The 23,977-nt window shown below is 45.0% G+C and overlaps 1 protein-coding gene across 6 annotated transcripts; it reads right to left on the reverse strand.

The window, feature by feature from the left end:
* Positions 1-2,198: 2,198 nt before the first annotated feature.
* On the reverse strand, positions 2,199-23,977 carry LOC113450374 (major histocompatibility complex class I-related protein 1-like). 6 transcript variants are annotated; one of them, XM_087928414.1, is made up of 8 exons: positions 23,668-23,935; positions 21,881-22,150; positions 19,134-19,409; positions 16,508-16,792; positions 15,026-15,115; positions 5,963-5,995; positions 4,892-4,910; positions 2,199-4,859 (listed from the first exon to the last, which is right to left on the reverse strand). In XM_087928414.1, the coding sequence occupies exons 1-7, from the start codon at positions 23,732-23,734 to the stop codon at positions 4,897-4,899; spliced, it is 1,035 nt and encodes a 344-aa protein (XP_087784540.1). In that variant the 5' UTR covers positions 23,735-23,935; the 3' UTR covers positions 2,199-4,859; positions 4,892-4,896. The 6 variants fall into 6 exon arrangements, with proteins under 6 accessions (XP_087784540.1, XP_026577344.1, XP_087784543.1 ...); XM_026721559.2 differs by having other exon boundaries at positions 2,199-4,910; positions 23,668-23,977; XM_087928417.1 differs by lacking the exon at positions 15,026-15,115.

Here is a 23,977-nt window from a genome sequence, read left to right on the forward strand (position 1 = left end):
AGAGCATACAAAACATTTGCTAGACCAATACTCAAATACAGCTCATCAGTCTGGAACCCACATGTGTATCTCATATTAACACAGTGGAGAAAGTCCAGAAATATTTCCCAAGAAGAGTTCTCCACTCCTCTACTCGTTGTAGAATACCTTATGCCACCAGACTCGAAATTCTAGACCTAAAAAATCTAGAACTACGCCGCCTTCGGTCTGATCTAAGTATAGTATATAAAATCATACATTGCAATGTCCTACCTGTCAATGAATACTTCATCTTCAACCATAACAACACAAGAGCAAACAATAGATACAAACTCAAGGTTAATCGCACCAGACTTGATTGCAGGAAATATGACTTCATCAACAGAGTGGTCAATGTCTGGAATACTCTACCTGACTCTAGTTTCTTCCCCAAACCCCAAAAACTTTAACCTGAGACTGTCTACTATTGACCTCACCCCTTTCCTAAGAGGTCTTTGGGGGCATACATAAGCGCACCAAGGTGCCTATTGTCCCTGTCCTATTGTTTCTTTTATTTTTCTTATATGTATCCATGCATTCATAACTGTGTTTTTACTTATACCTGTTATCTTGTAAGCAATTGACAAAAATAAAAAAATAAAGGCTTCCTGAGACCATAATTAAGCACGCGCTTAATTAAAACAACTCTTGTTTTATTTCAACGCTGGGAATTATGTTCATTCCCAGCCCATAATGTGTCCCAAACAGTTCCTTGAGATAAGCACCCACCTTTATCTCTTTTGAATTGCTGCCAACAACTAAAGTGCCAAATTAACTACAAAAAAGCAACTGAAGTACAAAGTCCACACGGAGCTTCAAGGTTTAATCTGAATAGAGCAAACAACTTTGCTTCCTGCAAAGGTTTATCTACCTTTGCATTTCCTTTATACCTTAGGGGAGGGGCAATCACCTCCAAGCTTTACTCCGGAGTCGCCTCTTTTGTCTTAGCTGCTCTTTCCTTCTAGCAGCTCTGTGCACATGCATACTGGGAACAGGCTCCCCTCATTTCTCTGCCTTGCTGCTGCCAGACTCTGGAGGCTCCAGAGTCAGCACACAACTGCCAGATGGCCCTGGCCCCATCTCTGCATCGGATGCAGGTCCCTCGTCCGAGTCCTCCCCAGACTCCTGGACTGGTCCCTGTTCTTTCCCACTCTCCAATTCTACTACTGTCTGCACAGGCTGCCACTGAACCACAACAACTACCTGTATGTAATCAGAACGAGATATGCCCATGTTTCTCAGTTTTAGCCATGTTAAGATGGGTGAACCCAACTCTCCACTGCCTGGGGAATTCTGGGAATTTGAGTCCACACGTCATAAAGCAGTATATATTATTGGCACCAAACTGACAGCCTGTGGACCAGATGCGTCACGCAGAGGCCACGCCCACCCCAGCCCCGCGAATGGGGAAAAGTCATGAAATGTCACGTCGTGGCAAGATGACGCGGCGAGTTTAACACCCGTTGTATATTTATTCTACCTTCCCTTAAAAACCAAGAGCTGTCAGCATTTCAGAAAACCTCTGCTCCAACAAATAACTCCAAGACAGACATCTTCTCAAACGTTGTTTTATTTGGGTAGTAAACTGGCACATCTGGGGAATCCCGAATCTGAAAGTTCCAGTTTTTACCAATAAGTAAAAACTACAAATCCACCCCCTGCACCTGCCAATGCATCACATGCCCCAATCACCATCCATCCCGTCCTTGAGACGTCCTCTCAACCAGGTGCAGAAATAACATGACCTTGACTTAGAAGAAGAATGCTATTATGTCTAACCACACGCACTCCAAGAAATTCCCCCCTCCCATTTCCCAGGCTCAAGAATGTGGCAATGTGGAAGCGTCTGGTGCTAATATGGCTTCCAAAGCTGACAAGGGCGTTATTTTATTCTGTATGTACCTCAGTATGAAGTTTGACATGACTTAGATAACCGCAATATCTTCCACTTTTTAACCTTATGTTGGCCATGGGCAAGCAGCGCATGGTCCATTTTCTGCTATATTGGGACGATCCAGGCATAGGCAGTCACATCTTATCTATGGGATTCAAGCCCTCTACTGCGATTTGAGCTCTTGGACCATTGCATTTCAGATATGTGTTAGGAGCTTAACCAGGTTCAGGGTCAAATCAAATCTACGCCCCCTGCTGAGAGGTGAAAAACTCATAGAAGCAAAGAGTAGAATAGAATACTTTATTGTCATCGTACGAATATATACAGTATGCACATTCAATAAAATTCACATAACACCCAGAGATCAGACCTAACCCACACACACACACATGACAATCCCCAAACACACCCCACTCACGGAGGTTCCGCACTCCCTAAAACATACAAGCATCCACACAACAGACCAAGTAATGTTGTTCAACAGCTCACTGATGGTGGTTCTTAAGTTCATTGTTAAGCGCAATTATAGCTCTGGGATTAAAAACTATTCAGAAAATGTGTGGTCCAAGTTTTAATTGTTCTATATCTTCTACCAGAAAGCAACAGTTCACAAAGATTGTAAGCAGGATGGGAAGAGTCCCTGAGAATGTTGCACAAACTTCCTCAAAACAGCGAGATGCGAAGATGTCGTCCAGGGCTGGTAGCTGGAGCCCGATGATATTCTGGGCAGTTTTAATGATTCTCTATAGAGCTTTTTTGTCTGCTACAACTGCTCCCATACCGTGCAAGAAAAAGACGATAAAACCAACAGAAATTCCAAGTTCATCCATGCGGCCATGAGCGGTACTAACTGTGGCTTGATTTTGCAATGATGAACTCCAATTTCCTTGCCCTTTGATTTTTATTCTTCCATAAAAAGAAACATCAGCTTGATTGGATGCCATTTTTAAGATTTCTCCCAATAACGGAGAATAATCTATGGGTATCCAGTTCCGGCAGCACCTTCACGACCCTGTCTCATTTATGCAACAATTTTGGGAGGTGTGTGGGGAGAAGGATTTATTTCACCTATCTGTACTGGCCAATCATGATCATCCCTGAGTAGCTAATATGAAAATCTCAGCTGCTACTGAGCTATAAATTGTGTGGAAAAATGCCGACAAAAACGGTATGCATTACTAACTGTATATAACAATAGACTGATATACCATTTCACAGTGTTTCACAGTCCTCTTGGAGTGGTTTACAGAGTCAGCAAATTGCCCCCAACAATCTGGTTCCTCATTTTTACCGACCTCGGAAGGATGGAAGGCTGAGTCAACCGTGAGTTGGTCAGGATCGAACTGCTGGCAGTGGGCAGAGTTAGTTTGCAACACTGCATTTTAACCACGGCACCACCACAGCAAGGGAGGGAGGGAGGGAGGAAGGAAGGAAGGGTCAGCGATGAGATGGACAAGATCAAACTGTTGGCTATGGGCAGACTGCAATACCGCATTCTAACCACTGTACCACTGCTGCTCTCTCTTACAGTAAGCAGTTTTTTCAGAAGTGTACAACACAGCAAAATAATCACAACAAAGGCAGTACCATAAATGTAAATAAAATGACAAGGTCAGACTAACAGAAAAACGGAGTTGGAAGGGACCTTGGAGGTCTTCTAGTCTTCTTGGAAGTCTTCTAGAATCCCTATACCAGTGGTGGCTGACCTTTTTGGGCTCCTGTGCCAAAAATCATCTGTGCCCTGTGCATGCCAGCACCCAGAAGGCAATGCGCTCCCCCCCTGCGCATGTGCATGCAATCACCCACACACACACCTGCAGCACGCCCCCCGCCCCCTTACCTGCACTGTGCCTCACAGCTGATTTTCAGCTGGTTTGAGGCCTTCTTCGGCCTTCTAGAGGCTTGAAAAAAGCCTCTTCAGGCCGAATAGGCCCGTTTTGTCACTTCTGGTATTACAGGAAGTGATGAAATGGGCCTATTCAGCCCGCAGAGACTTTTTTCAAGCCCCTGGGAGGCTGAAAAAGGCCTCAAAGCAGCCTAAAATCAGCTATGAGGCGTGCGCATGCACAGTGAGGTAAGTTTGCCTGCGGATCGCAAATGGCTCTGCGTGCCACCATCACGGTTCGCCATCAGGGCCAGGGGTGGGATTCAAATTTTTTAACAACCGATTCTGGGGACGTGGCTTAGTTGGTGGGCATGGCTTGGTGGTCATGTTATTGGCTGGACGTGGCCAATTCAACATCACTCACATCGAGGCACGCATCTTCCCGCCTGGCCTCTCATGACTGTGGGGATGCTGCAACAGTCGTAAGTGTGAAAAATGGTCATAAGTCACTTGTTTCAGTGCCATTGTAACTTGAATGGTCACTCCACATAAGCAAAGTACCAGCAAAGAAGGGGGAAAAAAAGCTCCAGAGAAGTTCCTGAGACAGGAAGTCTAGGCCTGCCAAGAATGTAATAAGGGTTAACGGAGAGGAAGTTTCTGTAAGCAACACCAGAATGACAGAACAATCAACCAATGGAACAGAAGTTGCCTTCGGAAGTTGTGGGAGCGTCATCACTGGAGACTTTCAAGAAGAGATTGGACTGCCATTTGTCAGAAATGGTATAGGGTTTCCAGCTTGGGCAGGGGGTTGGACTAGATGACCTATAAGGTCCCTTCCAACTCTGATTATCTGTTATCTGTTACATATGCCACTTGAAAACTGCTAGGTATTCACAACAATCAAGGATAATCCTGCACGATGTAATCTTTATCACACTTTTTATGTCTTTCATGCTGGTTCTCACGCCATCGAAGCCAAAGTGCAAGGGAAGAAAATTTAATCCGGCATCAGTGAACGCTCCCAGTGGATCGCCAGAATCAAAGAAGTAGAAGGAAAGAAATGAAGATGTGTAGATCCCGATCTACCCAGCCAGTCCAACGTTTTCCTAGATTGCCGTTGTGGCCTTCAGCAGGGAAACCTCTGATCCAGATTCATGCGTCATTCCACTACATCTGAAATTATAAATGATCCGGAAAAAGATCAGCTAGAAATAGGCAAACTACCAAGAGGAGGAATGAAAAGTTATCTATAATACAGGTAGAAATCCCTTTAAAGTTCATATATACCCCCCCACCCCCAGTGCAGGTTCCACTAAAGCAGCTCTGAAGATAATTGTGGATTAACAGAGTAACAGAATTGGAAGGGACCTTGTAGGTCATCTAGTCCAACCCCCCCTGCCCAAGCAGGAGACCCTACACCATTTCTGACAAACGGCCGTCCAGTCTCTTTTTGAAAGAGTGATTTTCTTTCATTTTCCAGAGAGGAAGCTCCCGCAACTTCTGAAGGCAACATTATTTTGCCTTGGTTCATTGTTCTGTTGAAAGGCTTGCAAATGCCTTTCTTCCAAGGGTTCTTTTTTCCTGCTGGGAGTGCTTTCAGAGTAAGGACACAGACAGACAGCTATTTGGAAGCAAGTTTGCTTTAATTTTCAGGAAGGCAAGAGATAGCAAGAAGTCTGCGTTCCTGGGGCTAGCCAGCTTTGTGTAATAAACTCCTGATTTTTATACCTGTTCTCCTTTTGTGTGTGAGTGCTTAAATCCTGTTGGGGGGGGGTTGTCTCCATTTCCGTCAGAGGGTAAACTCTGCGGGGTGGTTTGATTGGATTATTAGTTTCATTTCTTATATTTGTTTAGTGGCAATCTCCTGTCTGCTATGGGTCTTTTGTCTTATTTGTTTTGCTGATTTGGCATGGCCTTTTGTTTGTAAGGGATTTCTTTTTTGTTTCCCTAGTTTTCTTAATTACTTGGCTTTTTGCCTAGGGGGCTTCTTTCAATACCTTTTATTAAATCTCTTTTCCTATGCAAGTTTGTTTTATGGCTGGCCTGGTGTTGCCTTTGGGCTTTTTTCTGCTTGAGTGTCACCACTGTCCTCATGAAGTTCCCTTTCCACAATTCTGTCAGAAAATTTCTCCTTATTTCTAGGTTGAATATTCAGGTGCTGTAGAAAATAGCTCGACCCCTTCTATGAATACGCATTCCGATTCAAAGAGGCCCTGTTCACTTACTTGATGCAGCTTGGTAGGCCTTCCGCCATTTTTCTAAAAAAAAAACACCAAAAACAAACAAAATGTTAGACCCAAATCTTTTTAACCCTTTAAAAACATTTGTGTCAGTTAATATTTTTCCGAACCTTACAGTACAGTTTCGGAGATTATAGTCTTTTAATTTAGCAGCACCTAGTCTAGCCTGCAAACACACCAGATGACCCCCAGGATGGCAGCAAACATACATATCTAAGTCTTCTGGGGAGACTGAGTTTTGCAGCCTAATTATAATAACCCTAGTTTAATTTTGAGGGACAAATTAGGATGATGGTTAAGGCTGCGTTGGAAGTTAAAACCCACCCCTCTCCTAGAAGAACGAAATATTTTAGGCTATACTAAAAAGGCAGAATATTTCCCCTAAAAGAGTAGAAACTCAGAGAGGGAGAAACTAAGCCCCCCCCACCAACCTTCGCTAATGGGCCATTAAGGCCTGGGCCAGTCTATTCAACACAACAAAGATCTACCTCCTTCAGGCCCTTTCATGACATAATCACCCAGCAAAGCTCAACCAAGCCTGGGACTCAGGACAGAGTTGCCATGAAGGTTTCTATTCCTCGCTTAGCTTTCTTTTCTCTGCGCAGCCGCAAATCTTTATCAAAACATGCCAAGGTCAACGGACAGAGGCCTCATCACCACCTGAAGATGCCCACACGATCATATTCACAACTTTTCATGGGAAGAATCATTTGAACTATGAGGGCCGGGAATGTTTCCAACACTTTGTATATGTGATTTACGCGCCTAATTTCTCAGATTCAGAATTCTTTTGTTGCTACCACTTGACTTCCAGTAAAAGTTATCTTTGCTCTAATCTAAAGAGTCTTAAGTATTTCTTTCTTGGATTTTGAACGGAGCACCACCTGACACTGACAACCAATCAGAATTCAAGCTCAAATTCAAATCCCAACAGAGGGACATACAACCAAGGGACTCTGGGCAGGTCTTCCCTTTTCCCCAAGAGCGCCAAGGCATGTGATCTTGTTCACTTGGAACTGAACCCAGAAGGATATTTCTTCCAACAGTTATAAACCAGGTGACGATGCTTTTCTCGTCCCGCCTTAGGCAGGCTAGGTGGCTGACATGAGCCAGCCATTCTCTCTCAACCAAAGGAAACAGGCAACGACAAAGCACGAGGGGTGAGCTTCACATTTTTAAACAACTGGCTCTCTGTCCTAATGACTGGCTGGGTGGGCGTGGCTGGGCGATCATGTGACTGAGTGGGTGTGGCCAACTTGATGTCGCTCACGTCGAGGGGCGCTTAGCATCGCCTGGCCTCTCCTGACCATGGCGATGCTACAACGGTCGTAAGTGTTGTTGGAAGAAATATCCTCTGGGTTCAGTTCCAAGTGGAAGGAAAAAGATATTGGAAACACGGAGGCCATTTGGAAAGATGGTTTAATAGTGGGCAGGACCGCCTGGCTTGGAGATCCTGGGTGAAAAGGACGGTCACGTGCTTCAAGATGTTTGGGTGAAGGAAAAGAAGGGAAAAGGGGCAAGGTGCTGAGAGCGCGATCGTTTTATACCCTCTGGTGGCCCCACCTTAGTGTTTCCTGTTCCTGTGTAATAATTGTATCCCATTGGCTGTCAGACTCGCAGGGGCGGGGGGGGGGTCTTAGCTAACTTTGTAGGATTTGTCCGGACCACACGGCTTCACCTGAGCGCTGGCTGATGCAATCTTTCCAGGCCTGGTGGTTACATGGGTAGAGAACTGCAGAAAAAAACAATTGCCATAACCTGCCTTCCATGGAGGACCTGTATCCTGTTTCCTGTATCAAAAAGAGGGCTGCGAAAATATTTACAGACCCCTCACCTCCTGGACATGAACTGTTTCAACTCCTACCCTCAGAACTACGCTATAGAGCACTGCACACCAGAACAACTAGACACAAGGACAGTTTTCCCTCCACCCCGAAAGCCGTCACTCTGCCAAACAAATAACTCCCACCACTTGACATCGACACTGTTCGACTATTTGCAAAGTCTGCACTACTATGACTGTTAATCTTCTCATCACTCCTTATCACTCATCCCCTCCCACTTGTGACTCTATGATTGTAACTTTGTTGCTTGTAGCCTTACAATTTATATGGACTGTTTCCTAGTAAGTTTTGATTGCTTATTGGTACCCTATGACTATTATTAAGAGTTGTGCCTGATGTTCTTGACTCTTGACAAATGTATCTTTTCTTTTATGTACACTGAGAACATTTGCACCAAGACAAATTCCTTGTGTGTCCAATCACACTTGGCCAATAAAGAATTCTAATCTATCTATCTATCTATCTATCTATCTATCTATCTAATCTAGTCTATCTAATCTAATATATCTACCTACCTACATACCTATCTAATCTATCTATCTATCTATCTATCTATCTATCTATCTATCTATCTATCTAATCTATTTTATCTTATCTTATTTTATCTAATCTAATCTAATCTAATCTTATCTAATCTTATCTATCTACCTACCTACCTACCTACCTAATCTACCTACCTAATCTATCTAATCTTATCTACCTACCTACCTACCTATCTATCTACCTATCTAACATCTATCTATCTATCTATCATCTATCTATCTATCTATCTATCTATCTATTTTATCTATCTTATCTTATCTTATCTAATCTTATCTACCTACCTACCTACCAATCTAATCTATCTAATCTAATCTATCTAATCTAATCTACCTACCTACCTACCTAATCTATCTAATCTAATCTATCTATCTATCTATCTATCTTATCTATCTTATCTTATCTTATCTTATCTTATCTTATCTTATCTTATCTTATCTAATCTTATCTATCTACCTACCTTCCTATCTAATCTATCTATCTAATCTAATCTATCTAATCTAATCTAATCTTATCTATCTATCTACCTACCTATCTAATCTATCTAATCTATCTAATCTAATCTAATCTATCTACCTACCTATCTAATCTATCTATCTAATCTAATCAATCTAATCTATCTAATCTAATCTATCTACCTACCTACCTAATCTATCTAATCTAATCTAATCTAATCTAATCTAATCTAATCTAATCTAATCTACCTACCTACCTACCTACCTACCTATCTTTGTTATGTAGAATATTCTGGCCCAGGCCTTAATGGCCCACCCATTAACAAAGGTGAGGGTGAGCTTCTACCTCTGAGGTGAGTTTCTGCTTCTGAATTTCTAGTTCTTTCTAAGGGAAATATTCTGCCTTTTTAATATTTCCTAGGATATTTCATTTTTCTCGGAGAGGGGTGGGTGATAACTTCATACAATGTGAAAAACAGTCATAAGTCACTTTTCTTGGGGGCCATTGCAACTTTGAACGGTCACTAAATGAATTGTTGTAAATCAAGGATTACCTGTACAAAAGAAATGCAGAAAGCTTCTTTGCTTTGAGGAATTAAAATAGTTAAACTACAGCCTGCTCTTTGCTCATAAAGAGATACCCTTTAGGGGACAGATCATTTAAGCTCTCCAAAAAGTGGGCCCTGATATTTGGTCTACAAAATGCAGAGCTTAAAGAGATGAATTAACATCTAGAGTGAGGGCTAATCCCCATTGTCTTTATTCAGATTTTGCCTCAGGGAATTTTTGCCTATGAATCTATCTCTTTATCTCTTAAGTGTTGACATAGGCTAGGGGCTATTAAGGAAGGCGGGGGCTACTTTCTCCCTCTAAGAAAACATGTTTCTCCATTTCTCATCCAGGGAAACATATTCTTCCTTTTCAACCTTTTCCCAAAATATTTCATTTCTCCAGGAACAGGAGTGGGTGCTAACTTTCTATAATTGGTGTCATGTTCCTATGCAATATTATAAAGAGAGCAAACTATAACAAATTGGAAGATGGATCCACTTATTATCAGTGAACAATCATGTGCCTTGGCCCCTCTGAAGCATATACCTTGCTATACCTTTACCTGGAGGTCTTTGTTATGTAAAGTATTCTGGCCCGGGCCTTAATGGCCCACCCATTAACAAAGGGGGGTGGGTGGGGGTGAGCTTCTGCTTCTGAGGTGTTTCTGTTCTTGAGTTTCTACTCTTTTTTAGGGGGAAATATTCTGCCTTTTTAATATTTCCCAGGATATTTTATTTTTCTAGGAAAGGCGTGGGTGCTAACTTCTGACCCCCTTGTCCTAAGGTAATCATCCAGATTTTTAAGGGAAAAAATAATAATAACATGCCCTCAGAAAGGCAGGTTTGCATCCTGCCCCACAGCCTTTCTTCTAACCCTTCTGTAAATAGCTGTTCAAAGCCCCAGGAATACTATTACCACAAAAAAAAACCTCAGTGGGTGGGGAAGATTCAGTGGAAGCACAGCTACAGACAGGAAGGCTGCCTGCCTGAACCATTAAGGCTGTTCCCAGAGGCAGCTTTTAACCCAAAGGCAGTTTTTGAAAACACTTAAAAGCAGTGTTGGAAGAAATATCCTTCTGGGATCAGTTCCAAGTGCGGTGGGGGGGAAAGACACTGGAAAACATGGAGGACATTTGGAGAGATGGTTTAACAGTGGACAGGACCACAGGGCTGAGAGCTCTAAAGTGAAATTTTCTAGGTGTGGGTGCTAACTTCTTACAGCAAGCAGGGGCAACAATCAGGGGTGGGATTCTACCGGTTCTGATCGGTTCTATAGAACCCCATATTCACTTTCTAGGAGGTTCGGGGAACCAGTAGTTAGAAGAAATCTCCTGGGTTTTTTTCCACCCTTATTACATTCTTGGCAGACAGCCTAGACTTTAGGATGGATGATTTCCTCTTGTGAGGTGAGTGAGGCCAGATGGTATTTTAAAGGGGTGCAAATGGATCTAAGGATTGCTTCGCCTTGGGTGTGCTCTTTCTGGAGAGCTTAAAGCAGTGGTCCCCAACCTTTTTTGTACCACAGACCGGTACAATCCACGGACCAATCCACGGACTGGTACCGGCATCAGCACGCACGACCAAGGCAGGGCGAGCCGAGCGACTGGCCAGCCAGCCGTCTCCCGCTTCTCCCCGCCACCTTCAACTCCTCCTTTGTACCTTCTCGCGGTCAATGGGCTTTTCGGGCTCTTTCTTAATCTCCTCGTGAGTAATGCGAGATTCCACCGCCATCGGGACAGCTCTTCATTCGAAGCCGCCCCCGCTTCGACGAAACTAAGGCGCAAGGATTCCTTCAGCACCCGAACACCACTTTCCAACCAACGACTGACAAGCTCACCCGGAAGCACTTTCTCAAGTGCCGTCAAAACAAGATGGCGGCGCCCAAGCAAAGTAGGCCCTACTTTCATTCTTTGCGGCCTGGTACAAAATGATCCACGGACTGGTACCGGTCCAGGGCCCGGTGGTTGGGGCCCCCTGGCTTAAATGACCTCTCTGCTAAAGGGCTTGACTTTTTGAGCAAGAGATGGCTGCTGATAGTTACCGTTGCATTTTAACTATTTTAATTCCTCAAGGAGCTCTGGCACCCTGCCTGATTTGCAACTTTGGCTTGCAGACATTTTAAATCTGACGATTGGTATTTAGGGCAGCTTTTTTGCAAGCAAAGAAGCTTCTTGTATTTTTGTACAGGCAATCCTTGACTTACAACAGTTCATTTAGTTCATTCAGAGTTACAATGGCGCTGAAAAAAAGTGACTTATGACCGTTTTTTTCACACTTACAACCACGGTTGCAGCATCCCCACTGGCATGAGAGGCCAGGTGAAGAGAAGCACCCCTTAACATGAGTGATGTCGAGTTGGCCACGCCCACCCAGTCACATGACCACCAAGCCACACCCACCAACTAAGCCACGCCCACAGAACCGGTTGTTAAAAAAAATTTGAAGCCCACCCCTGGCAACAATTAAGATAAGGAATAGGCTAGAAATACAGGCACACTAGAACAGAGGCCTCCAAACTTAGGAACTTTTAAGACTTGTGGACTTCAACTCCCAGAATTCCTCCAAGACATGTTAGCTCAGGAATTCTGGGAGTCGAAGTCCACAAGTCTTAAAGTTGCCAAGTTTGGGGACCCCTGCACTAGGATCTTTCATTCCTGCTTGTTCCTTGCAAATTAGCCCTAAAAAAATGGGAAAAGATTTCTTCCAATAAGGATTCTCCGAACCGGTCAGAAAATTAACATTAACAGGAGCTTACCACTGCAAAACACTTAAGAAAAAACTTGCCAAAAAAAAACCCACAGGGATTGTCCAGGAAATTATCAGGAGTCCATGCTGATTTGACGGCACACGCCCCCATTCTCCAAAGTTTAATTTAACTTTAGGTTAATAATGATGAAATGGCTGCAGATTTTTAGGTATCCCATACCCGAGGTACCGTATTATAATGAGTCATTGTATCTGATAATCAGTAAAAACCCACAGACAGTAAACCAGTGTCGAAACTTATCACCTCCCGCCCAGAAGGATGAAATATTTTGGATAATGTTAAAAAGGCAGAATATTGTATTTCCCCAAAGGGAGAAATGAAGAAACATGTTTTTTTAGAGGCAGAAATCAACACCCACTTTCCTTAATACCCCTCAGCAAGATGTCAGCATTTAAGAGAGAAATAGCTTATTGAGAATTATATAGCTCTTTTCATAAGCAAATAGCCATCATCCAAGGTCCAACACAGGAAAAAGCCATTAAGCCACAATAGGAATTTCCCAACACCCTATTGGCGCTTAAAAACCCAACCCTCTCCTAGAAAAATGTAATATTTTAGGATATATTAAAAAGGCAGAATATTTTCCCTAAAAGTGAACTAGAAACTCAAGAGAGGCAGAAACTCAACCCCCACCCCCACCTTTGCTAATGGGCCATTAAGGCCTGAGTCAGTCTATTCTACATAACGAAGATCTATCTCCTTCAGGCAGAGCCATTTAATTGCCCTTCATTGCATCACCCAGCAAGTTTCAACCAAATTTAGGACACAGATACCCTGCAAAGCTATCCCTGCCTCGGGGGTCTGACAACCAATCAGGATACGTTTCTTGCCACAGGAACAGGAAGCAAGTTCAAAGCCCAACAGAGGGTATGTCTATATATCTCTCTCCATTCCATGTTATCAACTACCCAGACTCACACCTGCTCGGTGGTTCTGCTTCACCATTCACCATCTTTCCAATCAGCCTCCATGTTTCCAGTGTTTTTTGCAACACCCCCAGCAAACTTCAACCAAACCTGGGAGCTCAGACAACCTATAGAGCCAGCTATGACCCATACGTAACCTCTACTTGGCTCCATGGGAGTCGGACAACAGCCAATAGAACAAATGTTCTCACACAGGAACAGGAAGCTCAAGTGCAAAGCCCAAGAGAAGGTATAAAAACCTCTCGCTCTCAACTCCATAGGGTCAGCTGCACCAGAACCCATGTGGTTCTGCTTCATCAATAAATGGACCCTCTTTCCAATCAGCCTCCAGCCCCCATATTGTCTCCAGTGCCTTTCTCCCGGCTTGGAACTGGACTAGATGGATATTTCTTCCCACAGTATTATAAGTCGTTGTATCTGACAATCAGTAAAAATCCACAGACAGTAAACCGGTAACTAATTGCTTAGTTAAGCACTCAGCAGACTAAGAACCATCAACCCAACTCTTAGCAGAATCAGAAGCTTAGAAGGCCTTCACATGGAGAGGTCAGGAAGCCCATAGGATACAAGACAATCACTAAGGAGGTGAGCCTTGCTTACAGCTTGCAGGATAGGGGCTGTCAGCAAGTCAACAACTGGAGCAGCTCTTCAATTTTGCACTGGGTGGACCGTTTCTGGATAGGAGAGAGAGTTCTGGAGGCACCTGGATGCCGTTTGGATCCAGAAGAAGCTTTGACAACTGCCCTGTTCTTCTAAATCGCGGTTATCAAACTCATGTCGTCGCGTGGCCATCGCGGGACATTTTGCAGCCTTTTTCCCTTCACGGAGCTGGGGTGGGCGTGGCCCACGCGTGATGCATCGGGCCCGTGGACCACCAGTTTGACACCCCTTTTCTCAGGGGTGGGATTCTACCAGTTCAGATGAACCGGATGTTAAAGTTACAGCTGGTTCGCAGAACCGGTAATTCAACCAACCTGTTGGCCCCGCCCCTCCCCTCCCCGGAGTCTCCACATGGTCCATTTTCGACGGAGATAATGCAGGGTCCGCGCAGAGGCTCTGGGAGGGGACCAATGAAGGACAGGGGTCCCCAATCCCCAAGCCATGGGCAGGTCACTGGGCCGCGGTCTTTTCAGAATCACGCCATGCAAACAGCAGGTGAATGTATACACCTGATGCTTGCATGGAACAATTTCTGCTCCCCGCCCTCCTGCCCCCCACCCCTCACCCCACCCCCGGGCCAGTCCACAAAGCCAGAAAGATTGGAGACCATTGCTGTAGGAAACTATGAAAGAGATAGAACTGGGTTACCGCTTCCTTGGCCCTTTCTATTTAGAGACTTCCAGGACTAATCCACGGACAGATTCCATTCTTGTGATTGGTAGGGTGTCAACTCATAAAATATTTCTGTGGTCTTTTTTAGAGTTACCAACAGAAAGGGAGTGGGGAGGAAAGGGGTTTGAAACAGCAGTGCGGCAGCTTGGAAACCCAAAGTGCATTCCATAAATAGTTCTTCAAAGATAGTAACTAGGTGACTGAAGTTTCTGCCACGCAAATATCTAACTGGATAACGTGATTGATGGCTCTTGGCTATGGATGTGTCCCATTGGAGAATATGAATTATGGTACACCCAGAAGGTGGGGGGAAAACCAGGGTCAAGGATGACAATGAATTATGTGTCTCAGAGTTAGCTACGCCCAGGCAGTGCCGGACATATTTAACTCCCAATAAATCCTTTTGAAGTTTTGGAAGTTTGGCTCGAGACGTGATTTAATTGGAGTAACAGCCGGAACCCTAACATGGGTATTGCTCTGCTCATCGATCCATGTTTAGAAAGTGTGGGGTTGAATTGTTATGAGTTTTGGGCATTGCCAATTACAAGAGGTGTTTTTCTCAGAGAGTAGGAAAAAGGCGGAAACTGCCACCGAAACGCTTCTACCAACAGGAAGAAATCTCAGTTAACTTACTGGTGTAGAATAGGATCCCAATTACCAGCAAGACAGCAGCAGCCAGAGCACCTAGGACACTGCCCACGAGGATCCCTGTTACAGATGAAACTAAGAAAAGAACAAAAAGTTGGCCTCAGATAGAAAGTCCCTACAGAGAGTGGTAAGGACAGTCGAGAAGATTATAGGAAGTTCTCTCCCCGTTATTCAGCATACTGCTTATAAGTGCTATATGCTTACAGCTCGAAGCATTGTTAGAGACCCCCATACCTCCACTTTATGGTCTGTTTCTTTTTTCTTTTATAAAAAGTTTTTTTATAAAACAAAATAAAAACAAAAAATATTCTATAAAATATTTTAGAAAAAAAACAAAAAATAAAACCATCTTTCAGTTATACAATGTGTCGACTGGGGACATATATCTTGTGCGCATATTAATATTTATATACATTTCTCACTAAATTCATATTATAGCCTATTCAGCATTATATATCATTATAACAATATCATTTAATTTCTTACTGCATTTTCCAACCATTTATAAATCCCAAATCATATAATACTCCATTTTTTCTTGTTCTCTAACTGCCAATGTTAATCTACTCATTTCTGCACCTTCCAATATTTTCCTAATCACCACTGGAAACTTCATTTTTTCAATTTTGAGCAAATACAATCCTAGCTGCTGTTAATATATGTATATATTTTTTCTTTACTATAATTCTCAGGTAGGATCCCCAGTAAAAAATATCTCAGGCTTTAAGTCTGTATGTTGTTTTATCATCTTTTCCAACCTTTATGGTCTTTTTCTGTTGTTCCCCTCTGGAAGGAGGTTTCGAAGTATTTCTAGCAGGACTACCCAATTCTGTAATAGCTTGGACATGTGGACATATGCATAACTTTGATCATCTTAGTTGTTATAGTTCAGTGATGGCGAACCTTTTTGTTGTGGTGTGCCGAAAGCACACGCGCACCCAGCACCCACAGTACAATGCGCCCGCCCCCCCGCGCATGCGTGCGCAACAACCCCACCCTGCCCCCTTACCTGCATTATGCATGCATGTGCCTCCCAGCTGATTTTCAGCCCTTTTGAGGCTGTTTTCGCCCTCCCGGAGGCTCGAGGGAAGCCTCTGCAGGCTGAAAACAGGCCTGTTTCGGCACTTCCAGTATTTCCGGAAGGCCCGTTTTTCGGCCTCCTGAGGCTGCAGAGGCTTCTCTTGAGCCTCCGGAAGGGCAAAAATGGCCTCCCCCGGGCTCCAAAGGCCCTCTGGAGGATGAAAACGGGCACTTCCCTCAAAAAACAGCTGGGAGGCGCGTGCATGCGCAATGCAGGTAAGTTTAGCTGGGGCACGCCTGCCACAGGTTTGCCATCACAGTTCTAGTTTCTAGACTGAACCTACACATTAGCTGTATGGGAAGTGCCAAGAACAGCACCCCGTAAATAAATCTTCACAGGCACTCCCTGGCATCCACGCGCCCCGTCCTTGTACTGCAATCACTTACCTGGCTTCTCCCAGGAGAAATCCTGGGGGTTCATAAGACCGTCATGCTCTACGTGACATTTGTAGTGCTCTCTCTCCTTGGGGTCGATCTCAATGCTGAGCCAGGTGTGGTAGGTCCTGTCTGAATTGGGAGTGATCCTACCCCGGAAGGTCTCCTCCTCCAAGATTTCCCCACTTTTCCTCCAAGTGACGTCCACATCTTTGGGGTAGAAACCGTAAAGACGGCAGATCAGGATTTCCAGTCCGTCGTAGCTCTCCTTCCGGGTGACTGTGACCACAGGAGGTTCTGCAAAAATTAAAACATTCTTAATAATCAGCTTTTAAGGGATGCGGTGGCTCAGTGGCTAAGACGCTGAGCTTGTCGATCAGAAAAGTTGGCAGTTCGGCGGTTCGAATCCCTAGCACTGCGTAACGGAGTGAGCTCCCGTTACTTGTCCCAGCTTCTGCCAACCTAGCAGTTCGAAAGCATGTAAAAATACAGTAGAAAAATAGGGACCACTTTGGTGGGAAGGTAACTGTGTTCAGTGCGCCTTCGGTGTTTAGTCATGACCCCATGACCACGAAGACATCTTCAGACAGCACTGGCTCTTCAGCTTTGTAACGAAGATGAGCACTGCCCCCTAGAGCCAGAAATGACTAGCACATATGTGCGAGGGGAACCTTTAATAATCGGCTAAATGATGGCTTGAGACTCAGGAGACAGAATCTGGAGATACAACAGGACCCTAGATCCCATCTAGCCCAAGCACAGTCAACAATGAAGGGTGATGAGCAATGCAATCAAATATGGTTGCCTGCTCCTTTTGAATATCAGAAGCAGGATTGAACCAGTCCTCTCCTCTGCTATGCCCTGGGCAGGAAGCAGAGGTGGTATTTAGCAGGTTCTGACCAGTTCTGGTGAACCAGTAGCGGAAATTTTGAGTAGTTCGGAGAACCGGCAAATACCACCTCTGACTGGCCCCGCCCCTCCATCTATTCTCTGCCTCTCAAGTCCCAGCTGATCGGCTGGGTCTTCTTGTGTTGCCCTGCACAGGAAGACGGAGCTGGAAAGCAGGTTAGTGGGATGGGGCAGGAATGGGATTTTGCAGTATCCTTCCCCTGCCACACCCACCAAGCCACGCCCATAGAACCGGCAGTAAAAAGTTTTTGAATCCCATCACTGGCGGGAAGCCCAAAGTTCCAGCGTTTAAACCATACCCTCATGGTACTTAAGCCCTTACTTTCTTCCACAAGTTGTCCCATAAACGAATAATGCCCTTCTAGACCCTGGGCATTTGATTCCATTTTTGTAAGTCTTCACTCCCTTCCTGTAAGGGAGGTCAGTGTCCCCCCTGCCCAGCATACTGTGGCAAACAGGATTATTTCTACGTGAAAGGAATTTACAGAAGAGAATTCTCTGTAGAGGATTTGGGTTGTACATTCATGCCATCTTCTGCACAAATTCTGGACCAGTATAGGAATCCATGAAACGGAATTGAGAAGAATTGCTTTTAAGCGAATTCATAGAATCCTGGTAGTGTAAGAAGACAGAGGTCATCCAGTCCACCCCACTATCTAGCAAAAGCTACTGTCATTATAGAATAGAATAGAATAGAATAGAATAGAATAGAATAGAATAGAATTGGAAGGGACCTTGGAGGTCTTCTAGTCCAACCCACTGCCTAGGCAGGAAACCCTACACCTCTTCAGACAAATAGTTATCCCATCTCTTCTTAAAAACTTCTAATGTTGGACATCCACAGCTTCTGGAGGCAAATTGTTCCAGTGATTAATTGTTCTAACTGTCAGGGAATTTCTCCTTAGTTCTAAGTTGCTTCTCTCCTTGATTAGTTTCTACCCATGGCTTCAGGTGCTTTGGAGAATAGCTTGACTCCCTCTTCTTTGGGGGCAGCCTCTGAGGTATCCAAACACTGCTATCATGTCTCCCTTACTCCTTTCTTTTCATCAAACTAGACATATCCAGCAACCATCCTTGATATGTTTTAGCCTCCAGTTCCCTAATCCTCTTTGTTGCTCTTCTCTGCACTCTTTCTAGAGTCTCGACATCTTTTTTACATCCTGGCGACCAAAACTGGATCCAGAATTCCAAGGGTGGCCTTTACCAAGGCATTATAAAGTGGTATTAGTACTCCAGGGTAGTGGTCCCCAACCACCGGGCCGCAGACCGGTACCGGTCCGTGGAACATTTCCTACCGGGCCGCTGGTTTGCTGGGCGCCGCCATCTTGTTTGACGAGAAAGTGCTTCCGGGTGAGCTTTTCCGGTTGGAAAGCGGCGTTTGGGTCCTGAAGGAATCCTCGCGCCTTAGTTTCATTGAAGTGGGGGGGGGCTTCGAACAAAACTAAGGCGTGAGGATTCTTTCAGCACCCAAGGCAAGGCGAGCCGAGCGACCGTCCCAAAGCCCATCGACAAAGGTACAAAGGAGGAGTTGAAGGTGGCAGGGAGAAGCGGGGGACGGCTGGCTGGCCAGTCGCAGCTGACCTTGCCATGTCATGCATGCTGATGCCGGTACTGGGCCACGGATCATTTTGTGATGCCGGTACCGGGCCGTGGCACAAAAAAGGTTGGGGGCCACTGCTCCAGGGGATCTGTTACATAAGATAAACCAACACAACCCACAACCCATCACCTTTTCTGAGAAGGGACTCCTTGCCGTAATTCAGGTATTTCTGCAGCCACTCAATGCAATCTCCTTCCAGGAAATTCTTCCGGCCTTGAGTCCAGACCACATCAGCCTCCCACCTCTGCTTGGTGACCTGGGCCCGCCAGTCAGCTGCTGTCCAGGTGAGAGTCTGTTTATCCAGGCTGAGGAAATCCTTCCCATCATAGCCAAACTGAGAACTGCCTTCTTTACGTCCGTCTTGTCGTAACTCACAGCCATGCATCCATTGCCAGGTGTGAAACCCTGCAAAACACATCTCGGTGAAGTTTGCATTGGTTGCTCAGTATCAGAGATATAATGAAAGGCTTGGGATATACCATAGAGCTCATCTACAGGTAATCCTCAATTTACAATCCCAATGGAGCCCAACATTTTTGTTGCTAGACAAAACAGTGGTTATGTGATGACCCAGGGTGTGGCAGAAAGGCAACACAGTCAAATAAACAATAGGAGTCCCTTTATCATCTCCAACTTTGCCCCCAATGTCTAGCTTACCTTCGGCTAGAGAAAAACTCTCCCAGGAACAGTCTTTAATTGTAGAAAAGTCAGTCCAAAACAAGGTACACACAAACTGTAACTTAAAATCCAAACAAACCAAACTGAAGTAATTAGTTTGCCAGGGCAGGAGAAGGAATTTCAGACTTGAAAAAGCACGTCAAAACTCACACAGTTGGGAAGACGCCAGGAAAACAGATAAGCCATGACGATACAAAATAAATTCACAGTTGGTCCGCTGAGCAGGGCGCCCTTGTCCCGCTCTGCCTCCTGACACCTTCGGGCTGGAGAAAAACTCTCCCAGGAACAGCCTTTAACTGCAGGAAAGTCAGTCCAAAACAAGGTACATACAAACTGTAACTTAAAATCCAAACAAACCACTCTGCAGCAATTAACATGACAGGGCAGGAAAAGGAATTGCAGAGTTGAAAACACGGCAAAATTCACACAGTTGGGAAGATGCCAGGAACACAGATGAGCCTTGATAGCACAGGATAAAGTCATGTTTGCTCCCAACAGCTTGCTGCACATAGTTTGCCTTTTTTATACACTGTGTTCCCAGCTGCAGCTAATGAAGGGAATCAGGGCCCTTTCCTCTCTGTAAGCCATGCAACCCATGTTGCTCCTTTCTCCATTCTTCCCTGCATGCCCTAGTTCATTCTAGAGGGGGTGGGCCTGGGTCTTCCTCTGAATTCCCTCTCCCTTACTCTACCTCTCCCCTGCTCTGCCCAGCCGGACTCTGCCCTTCCCCAGTTTCTTCCACAGCCAACGGAGCTACACACCCACTCCCTGTCAGCTGTTCAGCTTCCTCCTCCTAGTCAGATTACAACAGGGGCATGACAGGTTAAGTGAATTTTGCTTGCTCCATTTTGAGATCTTTCTTGCTTGGGTTGTTAAGTGAATCACTGCAGTTTCTAAATTGGTAACATGGTTGTAAAATGAATCTGGTTTCCCCATTGACTGCTTGTCAGAAGGTCACAGAAGGGGATCACATGACCCCAGGGCACTGCAACCATTATAAATATGAGTCAGTTGCCAAGCATCCGAGTTTTGATTGTGTGTCTGTCGGGAAAAGAGATCATCGTAAATGTGAAAATTTGCCACGTCACTTTTTTCAGTGATGTCGTAACTTTGAATGGTCACTAAATGAACTCTTGTAAGTCCAGGACTACCTGTATTCAAACCCCAACTAGACCAGCTTTTCATGGTAGGCTGGTCAATTAAAAACAACTGCAAGGATTGCAGGAATTATTCTAGTAGAATAATCTAATATTAATTATTCTATTAATTATTCTAATAGAGCCTTGTCCAAGTGTCATTGTTACACTTTATACTAAACAAAATCAAGAGAGATTATTTGAGTTTCTTTCTCACGTATATTTCAATCTACAGACCACAAAATCTCAAGTTTGAACATCTCACTACTTCCTGCCCCAAGATCAGCTCAAACATTCTTTGACACCAGCCCTACACGAGAATTCTTTGACACCAGCCGTACACTATGTAGTGGAAGAGCTGTAGTGTATTCAAATACAGACTTCTAATACTACATTCCTATTAGTTAGTTAATACAACGTAACGATTGGTTAAGAACAACAAGTTTCCGATTGGACGTATAAGTGGCGGGAAGTTTAAACAGATGCCATTGGTTGCGAGCCGCGAGCAGCCGTTAACAAAAGGGCTGCCGCGGCTCGACTTTAGTTGAAGTTACTGGTTGCTAATAAAGAGCTGATTTCAACTCCAGCATCCAAGTCTGCTTTGTCTTAGCGATAGAACAAAAGCTATAAGGGATCTCAGTGATTATCTAAGCCTGTGATGGTGAACCTACGGCACGCATGCTGGAAGTGACACTCATCTTTCTGGGCATGCCAGCTGTCCCCTGTTGCTCTTCTGGATTCCAGCACGCACATGCCAGCCAGCTGGTCTTTGTGTGAGCAGGAGCACCAGAAACCAGAAGAGCAGTCCCCAATGTGCATACATGCACCAGGAAGCGGATTTTCCCATTTCCGGCATGCGCATATGCATCAGTCGCCTGGTCTTTGCGTGTGCATGCGTGCCAGAAACCAGAAGACCAAGTGTGCACACTGGAAACAGGAACTGTTATTCTGGTTTCTGGTGCTTCCCCACGCCTGCGGGCTTCTGTTTCAGCACTCAGTGCCAAAAAGGTTTGCCAGCCGCAAGACAGCCTGTAGCCAAGCTCCCGTCTCCCTGGCACTTACCCGGAGTGTGGTTGAAGCGGTTCCAGAGGCTCAGTTGGAAGTAGAGTTCCCAGCTGTGGGAAAGCTGACTTTGCCACTCCCAATACTGGGCATCGTCTTCCTCCACCTTCCGAATCCAGGGCCCCCGTGGCAAGTCCCTCCGGGAGTCACTGTCATAGTGGACAAACTGCTGATCATCCAAGTAGCCCACAATGACAAACCGGGGCAGGCCGTGGCCCAGTTCTGACACACCAGTGAAGAAATAGCGCAAGACGTGGGAAGAAGTGGCAGCTACCAGGAGAAAAGAAGCAGGCATTTGGTGAGCTGTACAGTAAAAAAAACCTGGAACACACTTCCTCACTAGTCCAACATATGAAAGCCACAATTGTCGGCCCTTCACAAAAAAACCAAGCTGCACTAAAAAAACCCAATACACAAAACACAATGTTGCCAGCTAATCAAGAACACAGCAACTGGGAGACCAATAAACACACACCTAGACCCCCAGCCAATCAGGATGAAGAAAAAACCATTCAAATAAAGCAGGAAGCCAGCACCAAATTCAAACAGAAACAGCTGCTAAAGCCTGACACACGATTAGGAAAAAAACAACACACAAGCCTGAAGATGGCAGATGAGATTCTGCAGAACCGTGGCTATAACTTTAAAAGCACAACTATTAAGATGTGGGAAAATACCCGAAGAAACCTAAATACCATACATATGAATACCTGCAAAAAGATAAAACATACATACATACATTATATTTTATATATTATATATTTATATTTTATATATTTCATATATAAAAGCACAACTACTATGATGTGGGAAAATACCCGAGCAAAGCTGAATGCCATACATGTAAGTATCCGCGAAAACTTAAGAAAACATTTATATATTTTATATATATATATATATATATATATATATATGTGGATCTTTGGTTGTTCGGGTTTTCTCCCGCATAAGATTCGAAGTATCTAGGCAACGTTTCGATGAAGTCTCATTCATCATCTTCAGGCTTCTGTCTTCGGCTCTTGCTTCTCAGAGATACTTCGAATCTTACGCGGGAGAAAATCCGAACAACCAAAGATCCACATACAAATACCCGCGAGAACCTCAGAAAACAAATATATACACACACACACACACACACACACACACAAAGAAGAGACTGCACTTCCATCTGAAAGAAATGGTGTGGGGCAAGGGCCTTCAAACTTGACAGCTTTAAGACTTGTGGACTTCAACTCCCAGAATTCCTGAGCTAACATGACTAGAGGAGGAACTCTGGGAGTTGAAGTCCACGACTCTTAAAGCTGTCAAGTTTGAAGGTCCCCTGGTGTAGGGTCTCCTGCTGGGGAGTTGGGCTAGACTAGATTACTTACAAGGTCCCTTCCAACTCTGTTAGAAACCTTTGGAGGTCTCTTTCCATCTAGCCCTAGGATTCTATCTTCTTATGTGTGTTCTAACAGAGAGGGCATCACGTGAGAGGAGAGCCCCGCCCGCAGCGCTGGGAAATTCCAGCTGCAACGCAAAGCGAAAGCTGCCCCTAGCGAGTGGGAAGTACTACTACTTGTTAGGACTCAGGGGTCCCCAAACTTGGCCACTTTAAGACTTGTGGACTTCGGGATCTCCTGTCCCTTCCCGCTTTAGCCAGCCTCCTTTCCAGCTTCTCCCCCTGCAGGTTGAGTTCAAATCAATGCCCGTCGTGTCCGGCTCCTCCGGTATTCCCAGTGTCGGGAAAGCGGAGGCTCTCTCTTCCATCCGTGGGAAGGGGGAGTAATTTTTCACCGGTCACTCACCCCCGATGCCCGCACCCAGTAGCAGGACGGCCGCTACCAGCAACACGAAGAAAGATCGGAAGATCATGCGGAGTCTTTGCTTTTCAGCTCCCCGGGCGAGCCTTACTATCAGCCGACGCGGAAGAGCGAGTAGCTACCAGGAACTGTCATCATCAGCTGGCCAGGCGCCTCCTGCCTCCGCGGGGAAGATGCTCTGGGAGTCTCCGCCCCGGGGGGTGGGAGGGCGAGTGAGCAGGGCAGGGACCTTAAGAGAAGATCCCCCTCCCATTTTCTAAGTCAGGGGTCCCCAAACTTAGCAACTTTAAGACTT

This window comes from Pseudonaja textilis, chromosome 2 (genome assembly GCF_049901715.1).
Source record: "Pseudonaja textilis isolate UNSWEBS1 chromosome 2, rPseTex1.2, whole genome shotgun sequence".
NCBI classification, from domain to species: Eukaryota; Metazoa; Chordata; class Lepidosauria; order Squamata; family Elapidae; genus Pseudonaja; species Pseudonaja textilis.